This window comes from Vidua chalybeata, chromosome 1, assembly GCF_026979565.1.
Source record: "Vidua chalybeata isolate OUT-0048 chromosome 1, bVidCha1 merged haplotype, whole genome shotgun sequence".
NCBI lineage: Eukaryota > Metazoa > Chordata > Aves > Passeriformes > Viduidae > Vidua > Vidua chalybeata.
Window position 1 is genome coordinate 59,216,661 of NC_071530.1, and position 23,092 is coordinate 59,239,752.

Sequence of the window (23,092 nt, forward strand, 5' to 3'; positions counted from 1 at the left end):
AGATGTGTGGGCTGTTTTAGTCTGTTTCTAATTGAACAGGAACACCTCTTCCCCACCTCATCCCCCATTATGAAAAGAAATATTGATAAGGAACTGTTTTGCAAGCACTTAGAGATTTTGCAGAAGTTCTTTAGTATCAGGATGGGAGGTGTGTCCTAGGGATCTGAAAGTATCCTACTTCTCCCACTGGTTGGTGAGAATCAGTGAAACCCAACTGGTCTCTGAGCTAAGAAACCATGTCACAGATATAAACTTCAGAAATTTGGCAAGGCCAAAGGTTTTTTAGAAGGTTAAAGATCAGTAAAAATTGTTCAGGATTTTCAGATTTCCTGCTCTAGCCAGGAATACCAAGAGAGGAACAGCTGCCCTCTGTACAAGCATGCAGGTCTTTGAAAGCCTTGGGACTATTTCTGATAGAGTAAAGTCTGGGATATTGTAACCCAGGAGTGCCACAGGAGGAGATAAATTAAAGCAATATGAGTAACAGCTTGCCCACCAGTTTGTTGCTTATACAAAGATTAATGGAGAAATAGGGATAATTTGTTCCTCTTGAAACAGAAAAATGACCCTTTTTTGCAATTCTGGGACAAGATGCTTACAGTGCATTCCAAATTTTTTTTTATTCTTGCACATATGATTTATAAAAAGGAAAACTATAGAGGGATTCAATAATTTTTCAAAAAGTTATTGGAAGAACTGAATCACATATCAAAAAACAAGACCCTGATTTATGCAATAAAACCCAGTGTTTTACCTTTCATGGAGGCGACTTCCATAGCAGATAGAACAGAATTTTGATGAATTTCCCTGCTGTCCTGGTTCTGGCCAGGACAGGTTTGATTTCTGCAGTAGCCAGGAGAGGGCTTGGCTAGGACCTGGATATTATTCTGTACCACCTCACCTCATTTTCCATATAGGGGAAGCATGGAGCCGTTGAGTTGGATTCTGTGGTGAGCATTTTGCATTTGAATCACTCTGTCTCTCACTTGTACACTTTTGTTATTAATTTTGTTGCCATTAATGTTCATTTTCTTCTCTCATTGCTGTTTCCAGTAAATTGTTCTCATCTCAAGCCATGATCTTTGCCTTTTGTGTCTCCAGTTCTCCACTCCAGTGGACACAGGGGAGAGTTAGAGGGGGAATGGGAAGTGAGTGAGGGGCACAAGTAGAGCATAGTTTCACTGGGAGCACTAAATTCCTAAACCATGACAACTGTAAACACAAATAGTCATGGAAAGGCTTTGTGGAACTTCTGAAACTAGAAAAAGTAATTTTTATTTCCAGTATTTGGTGTAATTTTGTCACAGAAGGAAGACCATCTATTTTTCCTTTGAAAGGCAATGTCCTTTCAGAGCCACAAAATTTAACTTAAAAATAAAATAGTCAGTAATGCAAAGCACAGAAATGCCATGCCTTTCTGAGTACCCCTTTTTGTCAAGGTTAATAGGTCGAAGCAACATTACAAAACAAACAGCTCTGGGAAAGCAATACATGTAATACAGATTATTCAGACAAAAGAGACTGCAATGGTCATCTCATATGACCTCCTCCTACTACTACTCCTACTACTATTTGGAGTTATTTGTAGAATATTTTTATGAGAATGCCCACTGAATCTTCATCTCAACATCATTTACTAGGGTTAAGAGATGATCACACATCTTTTGTAAATAAATTTAAATATTAGAAACAACTGGTGGAAGTAACCACTTATAGGTTGGCAGGGACACTAGCAGAGACATTTGTTAAGTAACATGCATCTGTTCTTTTATTCTTTTACTAATTATCTAGAGTGGAGAATAAAGAATATATTAATTGAAGTCACATATATATTAAATTGAGGAAAATTACTAAGACAAAGAAGACATGAAAAAAAATAGGATGGAACTCACTCAGATAAAAAATACAGGGAGAAAGTGAGAAAATGAGATACTATTTATGGATTAAAACACAACCAAAATGAAAAGCTATTCTAATTCACAAGGGGATAGAAAAAATCTAAGATGTGCTTTCAAACAGACCTGCAAAGAAACAATGTGGAAAGAATCTTAGGGGGCTCTACTTTCAATGCAGGATAACAAGGTAAAATAGCCAGAGAAATATATAATGAGACTGGAATATATAGATGAAATCTTTTCACAGGCACACCTGGAATAGCCTGTTCACTTCTTTATGAGATGAAGAAGATCTGATGAAAGAGAGAGAACTTGGATCAGCACAGCAAATGGATTAATCAAGGTTCAAAATTTGATTTATGAGAAAGAATGAAAAGACTTCAAAACATTTTAGATGATTAGTTAGATTAAGAGACAAGTACAGACTAGGAACAAAGCAGAAGTCTTGAAATGCATAAAATCTGTAAATAATGTTGATAAAGAGACTTCACCAGCTAATCCAAAGCAAACACAAATGAATGGGTGAACCTAGGTAAAGAGGAGGTCAGACTATATGTCAACAGCCCCTTTCCTAACAGCACGCCATTAACTTGCGCAGTGATCTTGCAGGAGACATAATGAAAGAAACTCCACTTAGCCATTGAAAACCTGAGAAAAAATGTGCAAGAGAGGACAGACAGGAGTGAGCAGCTTCAGCTGCCCAGCTGGAAGTGGCTGGTATCCCCCTGCCCTTCCTCTGCCCTTAACTTCTCACCAGAGGGATGTCACAAGGCAGTAGGGAGCCACTTTTATGTGTAGACCCTGGTTGGTGGCATCCCTATGCCCCTGCCTTGTCCATGGCTGGAAAATTGCTTCTCACTCCCTGTAAGGCTCTTTTGGGCATGAATTAGTTCCCATACTAGTAGAAGTCAGTCTTTCCTTTCCTTGGTTCAAGTCTTTCCTGGACATGCAATGAGTCTGTGCCAGAAGAATGGTGCTGTTTGTTTCACATCTCCAGCTTTGCCAATTCCAGGCTGTCCAGAATATGCCCATGGGAGTTCTCTAGCCTGGCAAGTACAAGAGCATTGGTGAGAAAGGGTGTCAGCTGGGAGTGACAAGCCCTAACAGGGCAGTTGCAAAGCTGAAACCTCTCATTGGAAAGAAGTGCAGTTTTGTGTCATGTTTCACAAAACAGATAAGATTTGAATGGCAGATTTGGGAAGCAAGGAGTAACACTTGGCAACCTGGCAGTGCAGAAAAATCTTGTTAAATTTCTTGGCATTAATGTCCTGCTGAGATGTTAAGCCATACAGCATCAAAAAGTGAGTTTTTGGGAGGTAATGCCTGCTCTGTCCACCTCTCTAATACAGAGGATATTTCCCTCAAACTCAGTTTTCTCTCCAGGCTGACGTTTCCACACCAGTCCTGATTAGCACAGACGTCCCTATTTCATATACAAGATGCCTCAGCACACAGTCCCTGTTTCCCTAGACCAACTCTTCTGTAGCTGCTGGTAAGGATATCATGTTATTCATTAAACCTTTTATTAGCATGCTGCTATCTAACATTTCATTGTCTAACAGCACCCACTGTGTTAATGGTCACAGAGCGTAATGTTGAATGTGCATGGTGGGAAATAACACACATAACACAGGCAGAAGGGCAATTGATTGGACAGTTTAATCTCCTGGTTTATTCCCCTGCTGCCACTGGGAAGTCAATATCATTGAGTGAATATGCCAAAGCATTATCTTATGAGAAAACCTGTCTTTGGTGGGATTTAAAGAAGTGATGAGAAATAAAGAAAACATTAAAAGTAAAACAATACTTACATAAAACTCTGTCAGACCCGAATTAGTCCCACCAGGTTAGCAAGTAGATACTGGTTTCAGGCTGCACATTCCTACAGTAGAACTGAGTGCCTTCAAGCTTCATCTGCTGGATGAATTAAAACGCAGTGACCTTTCAGTGTTTTCTCTAGATAAGCCTGAATCAGAATCCCAAACCCAAACACCCCCAAATGCTGGGGACATTTGGATCTTACAGACAGATTAGCTAGGTAGTTGGGGATAAGTTTAGATGTTTGTGAAGGAGGGAAAAGAAATCTTCCAGTGCGTTACAGCCTAAACAATTTTAACATCTGCATGGAATAAATGTGCGTGTAAGGAGGGGAGCATGACTAACTGACACAGAAGAGGAGGAATAGGTGAATATGGGCAAGGGATAAAGGTTTCCAGGCAGTGGGAAGAGGAATTTTTGTGGGGCACGGAGTGTGCCCAACAGCATCAATTCTGCAGTCCTGTTTTTTCTTCTTGGCTTTCTGCTACCAGGGAGAACATGGAAAACTGGAAGCAAAACTCAAAAGGCAAACGATTAAAGGTGTGTCTCCTACAAAAGCCTGAAAGCTAAAAGCACAAAAGATTGAAGTGTTTTTGACAGTCTTGGCATCTGAGGAGTACAAGCAACAAGGTTAGTGAAAGCTGGCAAAGCTGACCCCTAAGAACTATTGCTCAGATATTGGAAAGAAAATCTTCCTGCACATCAGTTTGCTGGATGTTACTCCACCAAAACATTATTCTAAAGAAAAGGCTAATGCTGTTAGTGTGGACATACTCCTCTAACTCAACTAAATCATCAAGAACTTTGTTACAAGACTATACCAAGCAGGAGAAGTGGGAAAATCTATTGTGTGCCTTATAGCAACTATGTTTGTATGAGCATTCCTACAATGATCGTGGCCTTTATGTGCTAAAAGGACATGAATTCCACCTGCAAATGCACATATGCAGTTTTGTATGGAAAAGCAGGAGGACATGTGGATTTTTGCCTTGTGGCACTTCCAGACAGCAGTGCAGGCAGGGGGCGTGCACCCCAAGGCTGATGCCTGCAGCAGATGCTGACAGCTGAGGAGCAGCAGATTTTCCAAGGGTGTGTCCTGCATCACTGGGCAATGGGATTTGACTTGTCTCCATTCCTTCTATCTCTGATTTATTTGGAAATAGGATACCAGGTTGCTGCAGGCACAAAATCTGGTGGCTTTCAGAGGACTGGATTGTATCTTGGGCAGCACCACTTCTTTTCACCAAAACAATAGGAAGTACAAGGACCTCCTTTTAGTTCTGTTGTTTCTGGGCACTGAAGTAGGAAGAAGGAACACAGTTGTATCCCTTTTCATTTTCTACTCTGAGAGGGCATGATGGGATGTGCTGCCACACATCAATATGAGAGCCAGGTGCTCTCCAAAGGTGTAGCAAGGACATCCTGGGCTGCTGAAATTAGCGGGATGGCAACCTTGGGCTTGTTGGGAATGCAAAAGTGCCATACGCTGTGTGTAAGTTGTAACAGGTAGTACAAGCCTGAGTGACTCATGCTAGGATCCTATCCAGTCCCAGGCAGCTCCATCTTCTACGTAACCACTGCCCAAATATCCCAGAGAAACCCCTCCCCATAGCAGGAAGGGCACACACTGAGCACCTCTGCCAACTTCTGCAGTCAGCTGAGAGGAGCTGAAATGGCACAGGGAGCTCAGAGTTGCTCAGGAGGATGGTCTGCAGCCACACTACTCAGCTGAGAGTTTAATAATTCTAATTTATAAATGAAAACTTTTTCATTCTCTAACAAGCAGTGAAGATGTGTGGTGAAAACCAAGAGAAGATGTTTTGCAAAGAAAAAGAAAGCTTTGCAGTGAACCATGAAGCATGTTTTGGGGATCCCTGATGAGTGCACACTGCTTCAGGGACCTGACCAGGCACTCACAGGCCCTGCTGCAGTGTCCACAGGGCACTCCTCACTCCACACCCGCATTTGTGAGACACAAAATCAAAACCCAGTCAGAAACCAGGGCAGGACACAAGGTTTGCTGTGCTGGGTACAGCAGCAACACAGCTAAATGCCTGGAAAGGCCCCTGTGATGTTAGAATCAAGTGTGCCACAGAGCACCCCTGAAGCAGGGTCCATGTGGGGACAGCTGGGCAGGCTGGTCCCAACATGTCACAGCAGTGACAGACCCTGTGCCAGAGAACAAAACCCTTCCTGCAGCACGAAGTGAGAAGTGAGTTGGTTCATGACTCCTCTAGCACCTGGCAGAAGGAGGGAGCATGAAGCCCAGCAGGAACCCCTCCCCTGTGCACGGATGCATGGAGTATGGGTGAAGATACCCACTTAGCAAGGAGAGGCTCCCACTCATGAAGGCTTTTCCTGTAGAAGACTCAAGGCCATGCCCGGGCTCACAGGCGTTGCGATTCTTAGTGAAAAAAGTGGGTAGAGAAAACAGAATAAAATTCAAATAAATTATGTTGTTCAAAGTCAGTCTCTAAATTAATCCAATTATGCAGCAGCAATCTTTGCTTAACGCCCAGAAGCTAGAAATTATGGTTAGAGAAGTTGTTAGGGAAATCAGTTGATAATGACAATAACCAACAATGGAAGATGCTATTCTGAAAGTAAAGTGTTGTGGCGGGGGGGAGGGGAGAGAAAATACTCTATTATTCAACCTTCAATCAAAGTATATTGCTTAGCTATTACAGGATAATGCACCAGAGCTAACCAAGCACAGTGCTGCCTCCAGGTCTCAGCAAGGAAGAAGCTGAAACTTGCTTATCGTTCTTTATTGAGGAAAGCTCCCAGCACTGTTATTATGGAAGTACAGCTCTTAATAACCATTGCACAGTCGTGTTCTGGAACAGTTTGCCCACACAATGTCTCTGCCTCTGTCAGGCAGGCTGCTAAAAGCCTATTTTTATATTTTCAGAATTTATTTTTCAAATCAACTTGGTGCAGAAGCTCAGCTTCAGGGCCTTAATGTTTTTCATAGAATGATAGAATAGTCTGAGTTGGAAGGGACCTTGAAAGCCCATCTAGTCTAATACCCTCCCTGCATTAAGCACAGACATCTTCAACTACACCAGGTCGCTCAGAGCCCTGCTCAGCCTGGCCTTGAATGTCCCCCAGGATGCAACATCCACAGCTTCTCTGGGCAACCTGTTCCAATGTTTCACCTCTCTCTTCATAAGAAATTTCTTCTTTATATCTAGTCTGAATTTACCCCCTTATAGTTTACACCCACTCCTTTTGTCCTATCTCAGCAGGCAGTACTAAAAAGTCTGTTCTCACCTTTTTCATAAGCCCCTTTTAAGTACTGAAAGGCTGCAATGAGGTCTTCTAGAAGCCTTCCCTTCTCCAGGCTGAACAATCAAACTCTCTGAGTCTGTCTTCATAGGAGAGATACTCCATATTTGTGGCCCTCCTCTGGACTTGCTCCAACAGGTACTGAGGACTTCAGAGCTGGAGGCATCGCTCCAGGTGGGCTCTCACCTGAGCAGAGCAGAAGGGCAGAATCCCCTTCTTTGGCCTGCTGCCCACACTGCTTTTGATGCAGCCCAGGACAGGATTTGTTTTCTAGACTGCAAGTGCACATTGCTGCTCTCCATCTCTTCATCCCCCAGCCTGCATTGGTACTGGGGTTTACCCTCATGCAGGTGCAGCACCTCACACAGTTTTTAACATGGGTGGCCACACTGGGCTTCTAGCTTAAAGCATGAAAAGACAGAGGAGGAGCAGATGCAAACAAGAATGTAGTCTTGTTCTAATCAGTCAGTCTATGTGCACACAGGCAGCCAGCTGAACTTGGGCCTCTTGAAAGCACCGATGAAGAACTGCATGTTGATAGTTTCAAGATGGCACATTAGAAATATTTTAAAACTTTTGGCCCAAAATGCCAGGATAACGGGAAGGGAATTCTACTGATTGCCCTAGATGATTTTCACTTAGTGCCTGCATCTCAGGTAGTCTTTTTAGCGGCAAAAATTGTCTGAAACAAAGGATTCTCATGAGTTTTGTGGGGGACTTGTATTCATGCCACTGCATGGAAGTCACTGGTGTGTGGCATGATTTGCATCCCTCTCATCCCACATATTCTGAATTTTGGTCTAGCTTTTTTGTTTTGTAAGATACTTCATAGCAAGATTTCATCTTTGAGCTGTAGCTCCTCTCTTCAAACTGCATCATTCAGATTCTCAGGTGCACCCTCCCGTGCCCAATCTCACACACCAGAACACAAAGAATATATTTATAAGATATTCAACTCTGAAAATGCTTGCATGTAATTTCTGAGGCAGTATCCATTCTAACATTGGAGAATCTGTTCCCAATATTGCAGCCCACATGCTCCTCAGAAAACGTTTCTTTGAGCTGTGTCAAAATTTCACAAAAGATTTGAAGGAGTCTCATTTCAACTCAGTGGGAAAATCTCATATTGTTTACCTCATTACACCTCGTTGCCTCAAGACTACTATTATTATTCATAGCCCCTCACATTCAAAATTGCATGTAAACCCTCATGAAGCTGTGAGCTTAGCTTAAAAATCACCAAGTATACTCATGGCTGAGCTGCTGAGCTTTTTCACCGTGCAGCCAGGACAGGATTTCAAAGTTTGCTTCACAACCTGAAGGAGTAGAGAAGAATATTCACATTTTCCTAAAGTGCAAATTGAAGTTTCTGTAGTTATAGACTCCACTGTTTTAAGTGGAGAGTTGGTAGCAGCCAGTAGCAGAAGTGTGTCATAAGAGTGCTGCGGCAATATCTACAGATACAAAGGTATTAAATGATAATTATTAGTTAAACATCTCCCAAGAAAGCCAAGTGAACATCATAGCATGAGAGCCACAAGCAGTGAGCCTTCAGTGTCGTGTTAGGAAACCCTGCACAATGAAGGCAGTTTTTCCTTTGTGCTCTCTAGGTTTCCAATGACCTGGCTTCCACAATGGCCTGGAAGAGGATCCTGAATTAGTGTTAAATTCTTACTTCTGACCTGAAAAGTAGTCCATAATAGCTTCCAGAGATGCCAAAGAACACCTCCTCAGCCCTCGTGAGCTCCTTGGAGGGCTCCAGGGTTTCCATCAGGTAGGAGCTCCATGGTGTCCCACAACCCTTTGCAGCACAAAGACAACAAGCAATGGGGGGATCTAAGAAAAGCAACACATTTTGTGCCCCTAATACCATGACCTGGATTCCAGATGAGGCTGCTGGGGCATGGAGCTCATGCTGATTGTGAGGACCTGCTTCACCCAAACCCAGGCAGAGACCTGCACACAGGGGCTGTCTTATGGAATTATAGAATAGTTTAGGTTGGAAAAGACCTCTTAGCTCATTGAACCTGTTAACCCAGACTGCCAAGTCCACCACTGAACCATATTTCCTGGTGCCACATCCACATACCTTTTGAACACTTCTCTCTGGACAACCTGTTCCAATGATCATCCTCTCAGTAAAGAATTCTTTCCTAAGATCCAAGTAAACCTCATCTGGCAAAACTTGAAGTACATTCCTCTTGTCCTACCCCTTGCTACTTGGGAAAAGAAACCATCCCCCACCTGGCTACACCCTCCTTTCAGGCAGCTGTAGAGAGTGATAAAGTCTTCCCTGAATCTCATTTTCTCCAGACTAAACACCCCCAGCTGCCTCAGCCACTCCTCATTGGACTTGTCCTCCAGACCCTTCCCAGCTTCACTGGCCTTCTCTGGACACACTCCAGCATCTCAATGACTGTATTGTGGTGAGGGATTCAGAATGTCCTGTTCCGGGCTGCTCCAGGGTGGCTGCAGTCCGAGGTGGGTGAGATGCAGTCCGAGGTGGGTGAGCTGCAGCGGAGTTGCAATCTGTCCCTCTTCAGCACGGGCAGCATTTTTGTTATTTGCTCTCTGAAAGCAGCAGCTGTTTCTGTGCTGCCACTCGTGTCTCAGCCTGCACCACAGCAAAGCACCGTGGCCAGGGCTGCTGTTTGAACACTGTACATTTTCGGGCAGCAGCTGCTACATCCCCGCCCCAGAGCGCCTAGGCACTCTTCACACCAACTCCACGGGTGTGGGGAGGCTGTGCTGGATCTGCGTGCACAGCTCAGCTGAGACAGGGACGTGACACAGAGGCAAGAAAAATCTATTAACTCTGGGGAAGCAGAGAGCAGCTGAAGGCTGCAGGCAGTCCTGTAATTAGGTAAACGATATAAGCTGGGGATCAAACAGGAATTACTCACGGACTTATTCCTCAGCACTTCCACTGCGGCTGTTAGTGCCTCTGCCTCACAGATGTCAAATGCAGGCAATTCAAAGTTATGTAAAGCCACAGCTGAAATTAAACCCCTGCTGTGCCCCAGTCTGCACCTAGGGCACCCTCCTGTAATGAAGCAAACCAGGGGCTCTGCTTGGTGGCCTGTGCACGGGCTGGTTCAAGGAGAGCAGTAGGTATTGGGCTGATACAGCCCTGGGCACATTCTGTAAAGGAGAATTGCTAATCTAATGAACCTCTCTTTTGCCCACTTCTTTTACCTTATAGACTGAGGAACCTCTCATGTAAGGAAACAATGTCCAGCCTTTGTTCATCTTTCCTTGCCTCATAGGTATGTTGAGATGGATGCACACCAAGCATAGCCTCTGTAGTGAGAGATGAGTTCTGGTAATGCACAACTTTCAGACTCTTGAGTTTCTTTTTTTCCCATCCCACAGCCCACAAGGGGCCTGCTTCCACCTCCTTAGCTGTCTTAGGAATGTTAAAAAAGAAGTGAGATTTAAAGTGCCAAAACTCAAAGAACTGAAAGGTGTCTCAGGTTGCTGGCAGGAGGAGCCAGCTGCAGGGGAAGATGTGCTTTGTACCAGCAAGCTGAAAGCCTTTTCCACCAGTGAGGGAAGGGTGATGGTCAATGAAGTAGATGGGTGCTAGAAGATGCACAGCTGCTGTTCTGAGGCAGGCTCAGAGGTGACACAGCTTCCACTGACAGCTCCTGGAGGGAGGAGACCCAAGGAGGATGCAGCTGATGGCTGTGTCCTGTGGACTCGGCACAGGGCTGCTGTGCATATAGGTCCTCTGGTGGGGCTCTCCCCTTGGTCTGACAGGTTGGCTGAGAGCTTGGATCAAAGGACAGAAAGCAAAAAGCAGAGTAATTAGATGGAGTGTTCTTTATTTGGTATTCAGTGTCAAGGGAAAGAAAGCTTTTCTGTGGGTTGCAGCTATAAGATTATGAGAGACAAAGCTGAATTATTAAAACATTTGTTTACCCAAGGACATGTTGAACTCTCTGAGGACAAACTCATCCACTTAATTAAAACAGAACACCAAGCACCATTTGTATTGGAACTAAGTAACATATTTATTACTTATGTCCTGAAAGGGTCATACATATCGATAGTGGTACATCTGAAAAGATAGGAAGCTTTTCTGACTTCTTACTGTACTCCCTGCCAGAAAAGCACCAGCACCTGGTCTGAAGGCAGCATGAGGAGGAGGAGGAGGGAAGAGGCTGTTGCTAATGGGCTTTGCCCCTTATAATTGATCAATAGCAATGGTAGTTTGTGCTTCACCAAGAACAGCTTGATTGTTGTGAAGGAACAACAACATCCAAAATCTGACAGACAAACAGTCTTGGGGATTTAGAGATGCTGGTCTCCTGCAGAGAAGGGAAAGGAAGGAGGAGGACCCAGCTCTTCTGACAGTCCTTGGTCAAGGTTTCTCCCTCGATGACTGTCAGTAGAGGCCTGAGATTCACTTTTTCAAGACAGGTGTAGAAGGGACAGAGGAGAACCACACTGCTTTAAGAGCAGACTCGGAGAAGGATGGGTGTTTTGTCATCACCTACTAAACCCATGTGGCTTTGCAATGCAGTTACTGTCTGCCAGCTCTGATGAGAGTTTGGCTCAGGAAGATGGCAGTGGTGCCTCAGGAGGAAGGTATGTCCCTATTCCGCTTCCCAGTCTCCTGGCAAGATGCACTGACTCATGGAGGACTGTTGCAGTGCGTTGTCACGGCATGCTGGGCAGCGACAGCAGGGGCGCGACCTTCCCCCTGAGAGCTCTGCTATTCCCAGTTATTGCTTGGTGCGGCGCAGGAACAGATAACGACGACACGGGACTTGGGGTAAAACTGGATGGATTTATTAGGTCCAAGACCTGGGACCCCAAGCCAAAACTTGGGGGGGGGGGGCCTGCAGAGGTTTTTATAGGGGGAGTGGTATAGGGCAACCAACCAATGAGGGCATGGCAGGGGAGGAATCTAGGGCAGGACTAACATTCTATAAACCTATCAGGGAGAGCAGGGGAAGGGGATAATACAAAGCAACAAATGGGGTATCAAATACCACAAGATAGACAAGGAACACTCTGGAAAAAGGGGTAGGTATAGGGAAGATTGACAACTTGGGAGGGAGGAAGTTAGGGAAGGGCTTGGGGAGATTGGTAACTTGGGAGGGGAAGAGAATAGGGAGGAGAATAGTGGGCAAACACAAACTTAAAGCAAAAACCACACCACAGCATCAGACTGCTCAGTGGAAGAGGACAGCACATGGAAGGAACCCATGGACACAGCTGTGCATCCCACACATAGGGCAAGAAAACGCACTTTTACCTGTGTTGTTTCAGGTTAGCATCTGCTCTACCTTTAAAGTGCCTCTAAACCTACTCAATGACTAAGTCAGCCCAGCTTCATCTTGGGATGGAGATCTTTAGAAGTGCCATACATACTTATAGCTGCCAGATATGGCTCGTTGTCTTTTCAGGGAGCAGAGTTAGGATGGAGTGTGGAAAGAAAAGAGAATTAATCATCCTCTGACAAGGGAGCTCTGACTCATTGGGTGGTGGCACAGGTTCTGTGGGCATGAGACCTGCAGGGATGAGAACTCCAGGGGGTTGAAAAGGACCTGTGGAAGTCAGCAATGTCAAGTACTGAAAACACATCAAACCCAACTTCTGCTCAGTGCACACGACAGAATCTGATCCAAGATCAGCCCCCATCTCACCAAGTAAATGATCTGAGTGCTCTGGGGTTGGGGTCTGATCCCTTCCCTGGGATCAGGTCATGGGGCATTTCTACCACTCTCCAGCAAAAAGATAAAGTAATAAAGAATAAGAGGAGTGAAAGGAATAATTTGCTGTACCAGAAATAGAGTTTGTGCAAAAGAGAGCTTGGCTTATAGTTCATGTCTGTTTCTCCACAGTTCTAGCAATCTTGTGTTCCAGGTGCCTGACATCCATCTCAAATCCTGTTCCAAAATAAACTCTGAAGTGGCTCAAAAACTCATCACATATTTATTAAGATCTATACTCTCATTAACATGTGGTAGGGGATTCTCCAGTAGAGTGTCTGGTTCTGGACTTGAAAGAAAACAAGTTTCTGGCAATCATGCATCCTAAAGTTTCAGCTCCTTAAGAAACTCAGGGGTGAGGACCACACCTGTATTATGCCTCCTCTGTCTTAGCCAGGAATTGTGCTATTGTGCTCCTTGTACTCACTTTTTTTCCTTTCCACATCCCCTAAAAAAAAAAAAAAAAAAAAAAAAAAAAAAAAAAAAGTTAAAAAAGAAGTATCTTTTTACTGTGAGGTGACAGCAAAGGTTGTGGACTCTCCATCCCTGCAGACATCCAGATACTGACATGGACATGGACATGAATAGGTGACCCTCCCTGCTTGAGCAGGGGATTAGACCAGATGACCTCCAGAGGTCCACTCTCACCTCAGCCATTCTGTTGTGCATATATTCATGACAATAGACAACCTACTCTTTCCTTGGAGGAGAAAGATAACAGGATTCATATAGGTCCTGAGGAGATCCAGGAAAGCAGCTAGCCTGGTTCTTAGGGACAATGACTTAACAGCTGCTGGGAATAGTTGAGTTGATCTTCATGGGAGGCCAGACCAGAAGCAAAGTTTTTTCCATTTATGGTTATAAACTGTATGACACTGAGGAATAAATTCCTAGAAGAAAGATGTTCCTTTTTCCACATACAAGCACCCACACCTCGCCTACAAAAAGGCAGTATTTTCACTTCTCTGTACTATTTGTTACTGCTGTTGCTAGAGGTCATCTCTGTCTCTCTCTGTCAAAGCCAGGTCAGCAGAAGGAGCACAGAACATGCAGCTGCAGCCTATCAGTACAGGTATGTATGCCTGCTGTAGGTGATGCTGCCTGGGGGATTGGGTACTGCTGCCTCCTGTTCCTGAGAGAGGGAAGGGAGAGGAGGCTGGGCCAGGTGCTGGGCTCCAAACACTTCTGAAATGACAACAGAAGGTAGGATTGGATAGGAAAAACAAATGTATACAAGCTTGCCTGCAGGTAGTGAGAATTGTGAGTCTTCTCATGCTGAATTTTCAGCTACATTATGAGATTCCCTTCCTTAACAAGACCACTATGTATTTATTCTTCGACTTGTCATCTACTGCAATGTTCACTGTAGTAAAATTAGGCAGAGCTGAGAAATCTTTAGGTATAGCTCCAGGTTTGTGTATGTGTATTTTCACACTTGTAAGACAATCACCTATTCTGCAAACAGTAGTGCCAAGAAGGAAAATTGAGACTGCCCACCCTTCACAGACAATGTTATTATCTAACACTGAGAAAACTCGAGGCCTTCACATATGCACACAACCCAACAGGGAAAGTATCTGCATGCTGGGAGCTTTTCGCATCTCAGTGCTAAGCAACAGCTCCCTCTTCTTCCCCTCTCCCCAGCACAGGCACAAGGAGAAAAGCTTGGCCACTATGCAATGCTTTTTGCCTTTATCACAGGTCCCACTACATCCCCATCCCTGGAAACTTTTGAGGTCAGGTTGGACCAAGCTCAGAGCAACCTGGTCTAGTTCAAGATGTCCCTGCTTATTGTAGGGAGGATAGACTATGTGACCTTTAAATGTCCCAAACCAAACTATGACCCCATCAGAGCTGTGTTGTCTTCTCATTCTCTTAAGAACTGGTGAGGGCAAGCCAAGAAGAAAGTAAAACTATTTGTCTTTAAATTAAAATGATGGAACTTCCCAGTTCTTAAATAACCATGAGCCCTTAGGAGCCATCTTGCCTAGCCAGCAGGGATAGTACATGCTTAGAAGGCTTGATGAAGCAAGGTGCCCTTTCTGTGCTCATTTCCACACCTGGTACCCTTTCAGAAACCAGTACTGCCCAGTGAGTTCAACAGCCTCACTGAGAATCTGGTCCCCACTTCAGCTGTCAGAGTGCCCTTGCTGGCAGCAGGTCCTTGCTAGCTACCTAGCTAGCAAGAAGTAGGGCAAAAAGGCAGGATAAAACACCCAGTGAAAATATCTAGGTCACTTAATGAAGAGTTAAACTCATTCCACAAAGCACATTTGTTGCTTTTCCTAGGATGCTCCTGCACCTTCAAAAAAGTGTAAGTTAGTGGGAGTGAGTGACAACTTCATACATTCTTGCTGGCTAGGTTAGAATGGATATTTAACTTACCATCTATTAAATCTTCAGTTTCCACTTCTCTCTCCCACCTGTGCAGAGACTGGTGACCAGTGCACTCAGCACAGCCATCTGAGTGAGCAGGAGGCTACTTTTCAGCAGAAAGCAGATTTGGTGCCTTCTGGGCTGCTCTGGCAGTGAGCAAGGAGTTGCTCAACCCTCCCTGTGCTAGGTCCCTCCTACTACAAGGACTGGAGGGCAGGGATTGTTAAAAGATACTGGAGTGCTGATGGCTTTTAGGACTCCTGCCCAGACCACCCCCTCCCACCAGTTAAACCATTATCCATAAAATAACACTGGGAGACAGATACAGCCTTTCCCACCAGACAACTTGTCCGCAGAGAATCCCTCCACGAGCACTGTGAGGCAGCTGCGGTGCCAGGGATGCAGCACCCAGCAAAGCCTGGCTTTGCTTGCTGGCTGCCCTAGAGTTTAATGCTGCCCTAGAGTTGCGTGACTAGCAAAGACTATCAGCCAGAACTAGTCTCTGCTGAAATGCGTGCTGTCAAGTCATTTGCAGCATCACGGTGACCCAGAAAGCTGATGTTATTTCACATTATTTCAAGTGGGGTTTTAAGAAAACACAAAACATGCCCCACAACCCCTGGCATTTGAGTATTTAATTAAGGAGTCATACTCTGGTAGGCTAGGGATGCTGTATTCAGGTCGCTGAAAAAAATTAAAGTATTTTGACTTTCCATTTTACAAGCATTAGTCTTTTTCTTCTGTTATATGATGAAAAGTCACTAGGAGACAATCCTGCTTGTTTTCATAGAGCTACAGGAGGCAGGGCACTGTAGCATTCAGCTTTTTGGTACCTGTGTAAATGTCCAGGAAACGGACATTTTTTTGTTTCCCACAAAATCCACTATTTTTGTCTGTGGATGCTGACTTTACATTTTGAAGTGGAAAAACAGTATTAATCTGAAAAGGCTCTTGTATCTTCTCAGTCTTCCTTTTATTGTCATTATGAAGCTTTAAAATTAGAGTGCTATTTGTAAAGCAGCTTAGATTCTACTGAAATGTTCTGTTTTACTGCTAAGTGGAAAAATGAAGTATTTCTGCACCAGAATGTATTTCCTTTTAACCATGACATACAAACTAACAAGTCTTCTTTTGCAATCATATTGTTAAAAGGATCCAATCTCCAGCTGCTAACAATTGAGAATAAGCCATGGTCCTGATAGCCACAGAAATTCAATAACAGAGAGACAACTCTTATGGTAATTTCAGAGGCCAGTCAAAGACACCTGAGAAAAGTCAGATATTAGAGTCCATGAATCTTCTGAGCCAGTGCTTCTTTTCTGTCCTTCAGCTACCTGCCCGAATCTACAAATTTGCACCTGCTTTCAACATTTCTCATTATTTTCATACAGAATAAAGGAAAGATAATACAGAAAAGCACCTTATGTTTGATGGAAGGAAATGAACAGGAAAGAGAAACAAAGCATACAAAATGAACCTTTATTAAATGAAAGAAAATATGTTTTGTGGGTCAAAAATGAAATAGAATATACAAAAACTTTACATCAGATCTCTTGTCAAAGAAATTAAATTCTATCTAGACTGAAGTAGCACGTGTCCTTTCCAAGACAACACGAATGGGTGAATATGCATCTTGTGGCAGTACAGGACCACATAGTCTGCTGTGCTAAATTTCTGGTTACAAAGAAGAAAAGTTAAAAATCTAAACGACATCTCTAAAGAACTCAACTATTCAACAAAATAACCTAATATAATGAATGTTGGCCACTATGTGTTCTCTTACGAGCAAATGACAGGTGGGTCAAGTGCAGAGTTCACAAACCTTGCATATCACATTCTCTGTTTCTATATAAATATAAATAGTTCTTTTTTTATTTCAAAAATCCTTTTATATTTGATAGCTTTATTTGTGGAAAAGCATGACCAGTTTGTCAGGTTCCTGCTGTACTACCCAGACAATTCCATGTCCTTTATCTCCTCCTTTTTTTGAAGATTGTAACCCATAAACCACAACCTGCAATATTTTTACAAACTTGATGTATGTTTAATCACAAGTTTTTGTACCACTGTCCCTTACATGAAGGCTCTGCAGAGCTCCTAACATGTCTTTAGCATAGGATACCATGTCCCATTTAATACTTTTTTTTTTGCTTAAAAAAGTATATTTCATTTAGTAAAACAACTTAAAAGCATCTATTTCTGATTTTGTAAAATAACATATCACCTCTTGAGATGCTTTGCAAAATATACACACACATTTTGGAAAAACATTGAGTACTGACATAAGGGACTCATCTGAAGTCTAATCTGTTTATGAGAAGTAAATATAATTACAAATTCAGTCTTCTGCATGAATCTCACATGAAGTCGTTTAGTTCAGCTTCAAGTGCTGCTGCCATTTCATCCGCTTCAGAACTGCTTCCTTCCTCATCTTCATTGCTGGATTCTTTACTGGATTCACTGGCAGCATCATCTTCATCCAGTTTGCGCTTGTGACCCCTGGAAAGATAGATCAAGGCCTGTGACTGGAAGTGTCTCAGTGCTTACTGAGCGACTCATTTAACATGAGAAAAAGTGAGGCTAAAGGACTCATCTTTTTTCAGGCCTAGATAAAAAGTACAGCACTTGCTTTTACACGAACTAACAGTAGCCAGTTCACACAATTAATTTTTTAATAGCTGTTATGTACTGTCAGCGTTAGGTGCAAAGAACAAAGCAGTGTTAATTTGTTTCTTCCATTCTTCCGAAGAAAGTATGAGACTGTTTGAAAATAATGAGTAGATTTACATTCCTCTTGCATCCCAAAAGAAAGAAGAAAGCCATTGTGCAAAAGAGATATTACCAAAATACAAATATTGTTGTATGATTTTGAAATATTCAAGTTTCTGCTTTTTTTGTAAAAATAGAACCATAAGTAGGGAACCAAATCTCACTGCACCAGCATGGACACTTTCATGTTTCCAAACTTTGAGGTCCCATCCTTCTCTTTTGTGTCTCTTTGGATTAGTCCTACCAGGCTGAACAACACATTTCTTCGCATCTCTGGAGAACGAACCAGTTTAACAGGAAACTGATGTGCACCATACCCTGCTGAAAGAATCATGTTCCTGGTTCTGAGAGATCTCCAAAGAAAATCTAACGCGTCAACTGGGATGTAGCCATAAGCAAAAGAATTTGGATTTGTGGAATCCTAAAATCTCTTTTCCTTGCCAAAGGGAATTATGTATCAGATGTGTACTTCTAAGACAAAAATAAAGTTGAGATTTTTGCATTGCACAGAATGCATAATGAGATGTAGAAACACCTTCAAAATCCTCCTGGATAATTTGTTCAAATTTCAAGCAGAAAAATGTGGCACGCACATTTCTCTCTCTCTCAGGATTTTTTATTGAGGTGCACAGAGAGAAATGTGCTTGCCACAGAAAAATACATGCAGAGGGGCAGGCATCTCTCAAATAACTTTCCTTGCTGGGTGGGGTTTCGTTAAGAAGCGCATGCACCCACTTGCAGTAATGAAAAACTCATAAAATGATCTATTTTAGCTAAAAGCAGTAATTTAACAATAATCCTGTTACTTCTGAGAGCACAGAGAAATAGCATATAGCAAGAAAGACATCTGATAAATACTGACATGTGGTAGATAGGGACAGGCGAACGGAAAATCTCAGGATGTGACGGAAAGCAAGACCCTTCCCCCCTCATCCTGCTATAGGTAATCAATCACCCCTGAAGCATGCAGCCCCTCCTAACTCCAGTAGTTTTCCACTCCTTACTAACCCTAGCCAGACCCACCGTCCCCCTTTAACATAGTAAGACCCCCTTGACTATTTAACCTCACGAGATGAGATAATAAACGCCATTTGACCATCCACCACATTGGTGTCTGTGCATGTCTGTGGCCCGAGTGACCCGGGCGAGGCTGGGTCGCTGTGCTGTGTCTTGAAACCGGGTCGCCCGCCTTCGCAGCAGAAGGCAACAAAGTGGTGCCGAAACCTGGGAAAGGGAAACTCTCTCGGGTAGCGGGTATCGCCTGGACAAGAGCAGCGGCCAGAGCGGCAGGACCGACTCTCGGCGGGGGAGACGTCCCCGGACCAGCGGTTGCCATGGAAGCCATCACAAAGGTCATGAGTTCAGTTTATAAGCAGTGGGGAATTAAGTGCAGGCTCAAGGATTTTTATCTCGCTATTGCGAGACTCTTAGAGCTTGAGGCGATTGAACGTCCCGTGGAAATATTACACCCGGAGGTGTGGGAGAAATGCACGGCCGCGCTGGCCGAGGATACTAAATCCTCAGGCAGCGGCAAAAGCCTCAAGGCGTGGGGAAAAGTTGAACAAGCCCTGCGCAGGGCGCTAGAGGAACAGGAAACATGGAGCGCCGCGCGCACATGTTTATTAGCTACACCCAAGCTGGGGGTAGGAGCGGCAACGCAAACCACCCCTGAAAGTGGTCTGCCCGGGAGCAGGGATCCGGGGGGGCCGGGCGCGTTCCCCCCCTCCCCGAGCCAGAGCCCAAACCCCCCCCGCGGAACCTCCCGAAAAATCCGCGGGTTCCCCATCCGTCCCTTCACTGCCGATCAGCGATTCGGTGCCGGGGTCGTGGCAGCGCGCGCAGTCCTTTTGGGAGGAACTGGCGATGGAAGCCAGAGATGCAGAAAATGCGGCTCAGAAGGAGGCGTGGGCAGTGCCGCCACCATACCCAGCCGAACATGGCGCCGGTGACCGAGGAGATGGGCGGGGCGCAGAGGCTCTCGTCAGGAAGAGCCTGGAGTTGCAGGTTCTTGCTAATGCGCATCCGCGGGGAAAAGAGGAGGAGGAGACCGGCAGAGAGTGCACGCCCAATCGGGAGCCGCGCTCAACGCTGTTACCATTTAAGGGAGAGACCTCCCCCTGCGGGCGACAGGGCAAGCCCAGGGGGCGAGAGCGGCACCACCCCCAGAGGGAGGGGTGGGGCCGGAGCCGCACAAAAAGGCACCGAAGCCCGGAAGTGCGCTGGCATTCGACTTCCGGCTCTGAGTCCGGCGACAGCAGCTCCACCAGCTCGGGAGAGCTGATGGAAGCCGACTGGGACTCAGAAACGGAAAGAGCAGAGCTAGCGCGGTTTAAAACAAAAATGAATAAAGCCTTAAGCCACATCGAAAGGCAATCACAATGCGAACCAGCCCACTTTACCAACTGGGGAAAAATAAAAATAGCCTGTGCTAAATGGACCCCTTCAGCCGCGGTCCAAGCCTTCCCGGTGAGAATCACTGGACCAGAGGGGAACCAACAAAGGATATATAATCCAGTAAACCCCAAAGACATACAGGCAATTGTCAAAGCGATCTCAGAGGAGGGGATCAACTCAGCTACAGTCTCCACCCTCGTGGACGGCCTTTTTGGCAATGACGACTTGCTCCCCTTTGATATCAAACAAATAGGTCGCATGATACTCGGCAGTGTGAGAATGATCGTGTTTAAGCAGGAATGGGAAGATAATTGTACAAAAGCGCTAGCCCAGGCTTCTGGAGCGGGGCAGCCACTGCACGGTTCGAGCCTATCTAGGCTGCTGGGGAAACACGACGAGATGGTTACACCTCAGCAACAAGCCGCACAGATGCGGGCCAAAGAAGTCAGGGCCACCACTCGAGCTGCTAGGGAGGCTATTCGGGCTGCCTCTCTGGTTGTGGCCAAGCCATCACCGTGGTCCACCATAAGGCAGGCAGAGAGCGAAAACTTCACGCAGTTCGTAGACCGCCTGCAGGCAGCAGTAGACTCCTCTACCCTGCCTGCGGAGGCAAAGGGCCCTGTAGTGGCAGACTGCTTGCGCCAGCAATGCAACTCCGTCACCAAAGACATCCTGCGCTCTCTGCCAGCCGGAGCCAGCCTAGCCGATATGATCAGGCACGTCGTAAGAGAGGAACACCTAACACCCGTCCAAGCAGCCGTTCGCACCCTAACCAGTACAATGGCGTGCTTCAAATGTAGTCAGGCAGGCCACATCGCAGTGAGCTGTCCCCAGCCGGCACAGCAGTCCGCAGCGGCGCCCCTACCTCAAGCACGCCCAAGAGGGCCCTGCTAGAGCTGTAAGAAAAAGGAGCACTTCGCTAAAGACTGCAGGTCCCGACCTCAGGGAAACGGGAAAGGGAGGGGGCGCACTGGCCGCACTCAGCCTCCTCCCACTGCGAATGCGAAGCGGCCCATTTATGTCAACCCCCAGTGGGGCGGGGGGCCCTCATACCCCATGCCCCCACAAGAGGCAGCCAGCCTCGCACCCCCACCAGCGACACAATCGCAGAGTTTTGCAGCACCGCCAGTAGCACCTTCGTATCCACCACCACCACAAGCTGCTCCTATGCCACAGGGCCAGCAGGAGACGCCCCAGAGCAGAACCCCTGGGTGGCCCTGGCCATGAAAATAGGGAAAGAGCCCCTGATAGTGTGGGGGACATACCGCCTTTATGGCAGTCAAGATCCCCAGGTCATAGGGCTTCAGTTCTGAGCAGACACAGGATCAGACTGCTCAGTTTTTCCCCAAGCACTTTAGCCTCAGCATTGGCAATGCAAAGAAGTCCCCCCAGTGAACGGAGTGGGAGGGCCATCCCAAGCGTAGAAAAGCACCCAGTTAGTAGCTATAACACTCCACACGAAAAAGGGACCAGAACAGACGGTAGCAATCTACCCCTACATTCTACAAAGCTCTCCACCCTTAATAAGAAGAGATATCCTTGCTATGTTAAGACTCAAGATCACAAATTTATCCTGAGGGCCACTGCCGTACACCCACCACTGCCAATCAGACTAATTTAGACTAACGAAAATTGCGAGTTTCTGTTTGCAAAACATGCTCGTGGGCCGTTCCCATTACGCGTACACCCCAGTTCCAGAGGAAAACGACGAACCACCAAAACGCCAGACAGCACCCAAGAGTCCTGCACCGGTGAGACCCAGACAGCAACGGTGGCTTTATGCAATCTTACTATTAAGGCTCATCGCCAGAAGGCGAGCCAACCCAGACTATTACCCCCATCAGCCATTCAAGTAGGTCATGCAACATCTTTCAAGTGACAGAGTATTCAAAAAAATCACCACGGCAGGCACCCCATCCTTTGTGATCCACATCGCCGACCTGTTTCCGGAACGACCAAAAATACGACCCCATCACCCACACATCATGTACATGTATCTATCCTACTGGTGTCCAGCCTCCAACACAGAAAAGAAGTACTGTAACTACCCAGGGTAAGAATATTGCGGACACTGGAGCTGTAAAACCATTGTCACAGATGCCAGACCATCAAAAAAAAGGTGGGAACCGCAGAAACCCGATAGATTTTTACAGTTCACCTGGGCACCTACCGGCTGTAAAAAGCCCGCCATCACGAAAGGAGTCTATAGCAACCATTATACACAGCCCAAATATCAGAAGTGCACAGACTATAACATGACAGTGTTGCAGCCAGAACACCCTAGTTAGGCCACAAACAGAACGTAAACTGTAGTCCTCAAAGGGCCAAAAGACTAAGTAAATGTGCGAATTATCAAGCTCCAACCGCCAGCACCCCGACCAGTAAGACCAAATAAGGTTGTTAAAGACGTGCTAAAAGAGAGAAACATAACCCATCCCAAAACCTTGCCCACAAAAGCCACTGATATCCCAACCTTCCGCGTGCTAGAAGCTACCTTTCTATCCTTAAACAAATCCAACCCAAACCTAACCGATTCCTGCTAGCTTTGCTACGATGTTAAAACTCCTTTCTACGAAGGAGTTGCTCTAAACATCCCCTTCAGTTACTCCACAGCCAATGCCCCCCACCAGTGTAGATAAAACACTCCCCGTAGAAGAATCACCCTGAGTCAAGTCACAAGCCAAGGCAAATGCTTTAGCAATGCAGCCTTGGCAAAGCAGAAAGGCAACTTCTGCACCAAAGTCGTCAAGCCCAACAGAAAGATCAACAAGTAAGCAGTCCCATCCGCATCTAAGATGTAAGTTTGTCAGCGATCTAGGGTGAGTCCTTGCG

General features: G+C 45.4%; 2 protein-coding genes across 5 annotated transcripts in view; one reads left to right on the top strand and one right to left on the bottom strand.

The window, feature by feature from the left end:
• SLC66A2 (solute carrier family 66 member 2) overlaps positions 1–18,960 on the top strand; it is a 157,943-nt gene extending 138,983 nt beyond the window's left edge. The window contains exons 7-9 of one of the 3 annotated variants that reach the window (XR_008434840.1): positions 2,143–2,238; positions 3,279–3,387; positions 4,205–5,054. The gene's annotated coding sequence lies outside the window, so the exon portion shown is untranslated. Of the gene's footprint in view, positions 1–2,142; positions 2,239–3,278; positions 3,388–4,204; positions 5,055–18,104 lie in introns of those variants that run through there. The other 2 variants (XR_008434841.1, XM_053964624.1) reach the window with 2 other exon arrangements.
• Positions 16,563–23,092, bottom strand: part of CTDP1 (CTD phosphatase subunit 1) — a 109,959-nt gene continuing 103,429 nt past the window's right edge. For both annotated transcript variants that reach the window (XM_053964474.1, XM_053964463.1), the window contains exon 13: positions 16,563–17,596. In XM_053964474.1, coding sequence (XP_053820449.1) covers positions 17,455–17,596 — 142 coding nt within the window. In that variant the 3' untranslated portion in view covers positions 16,563–17,454. The remainder of the gene's footprint in view (positions 17,597–23,092) is intronic.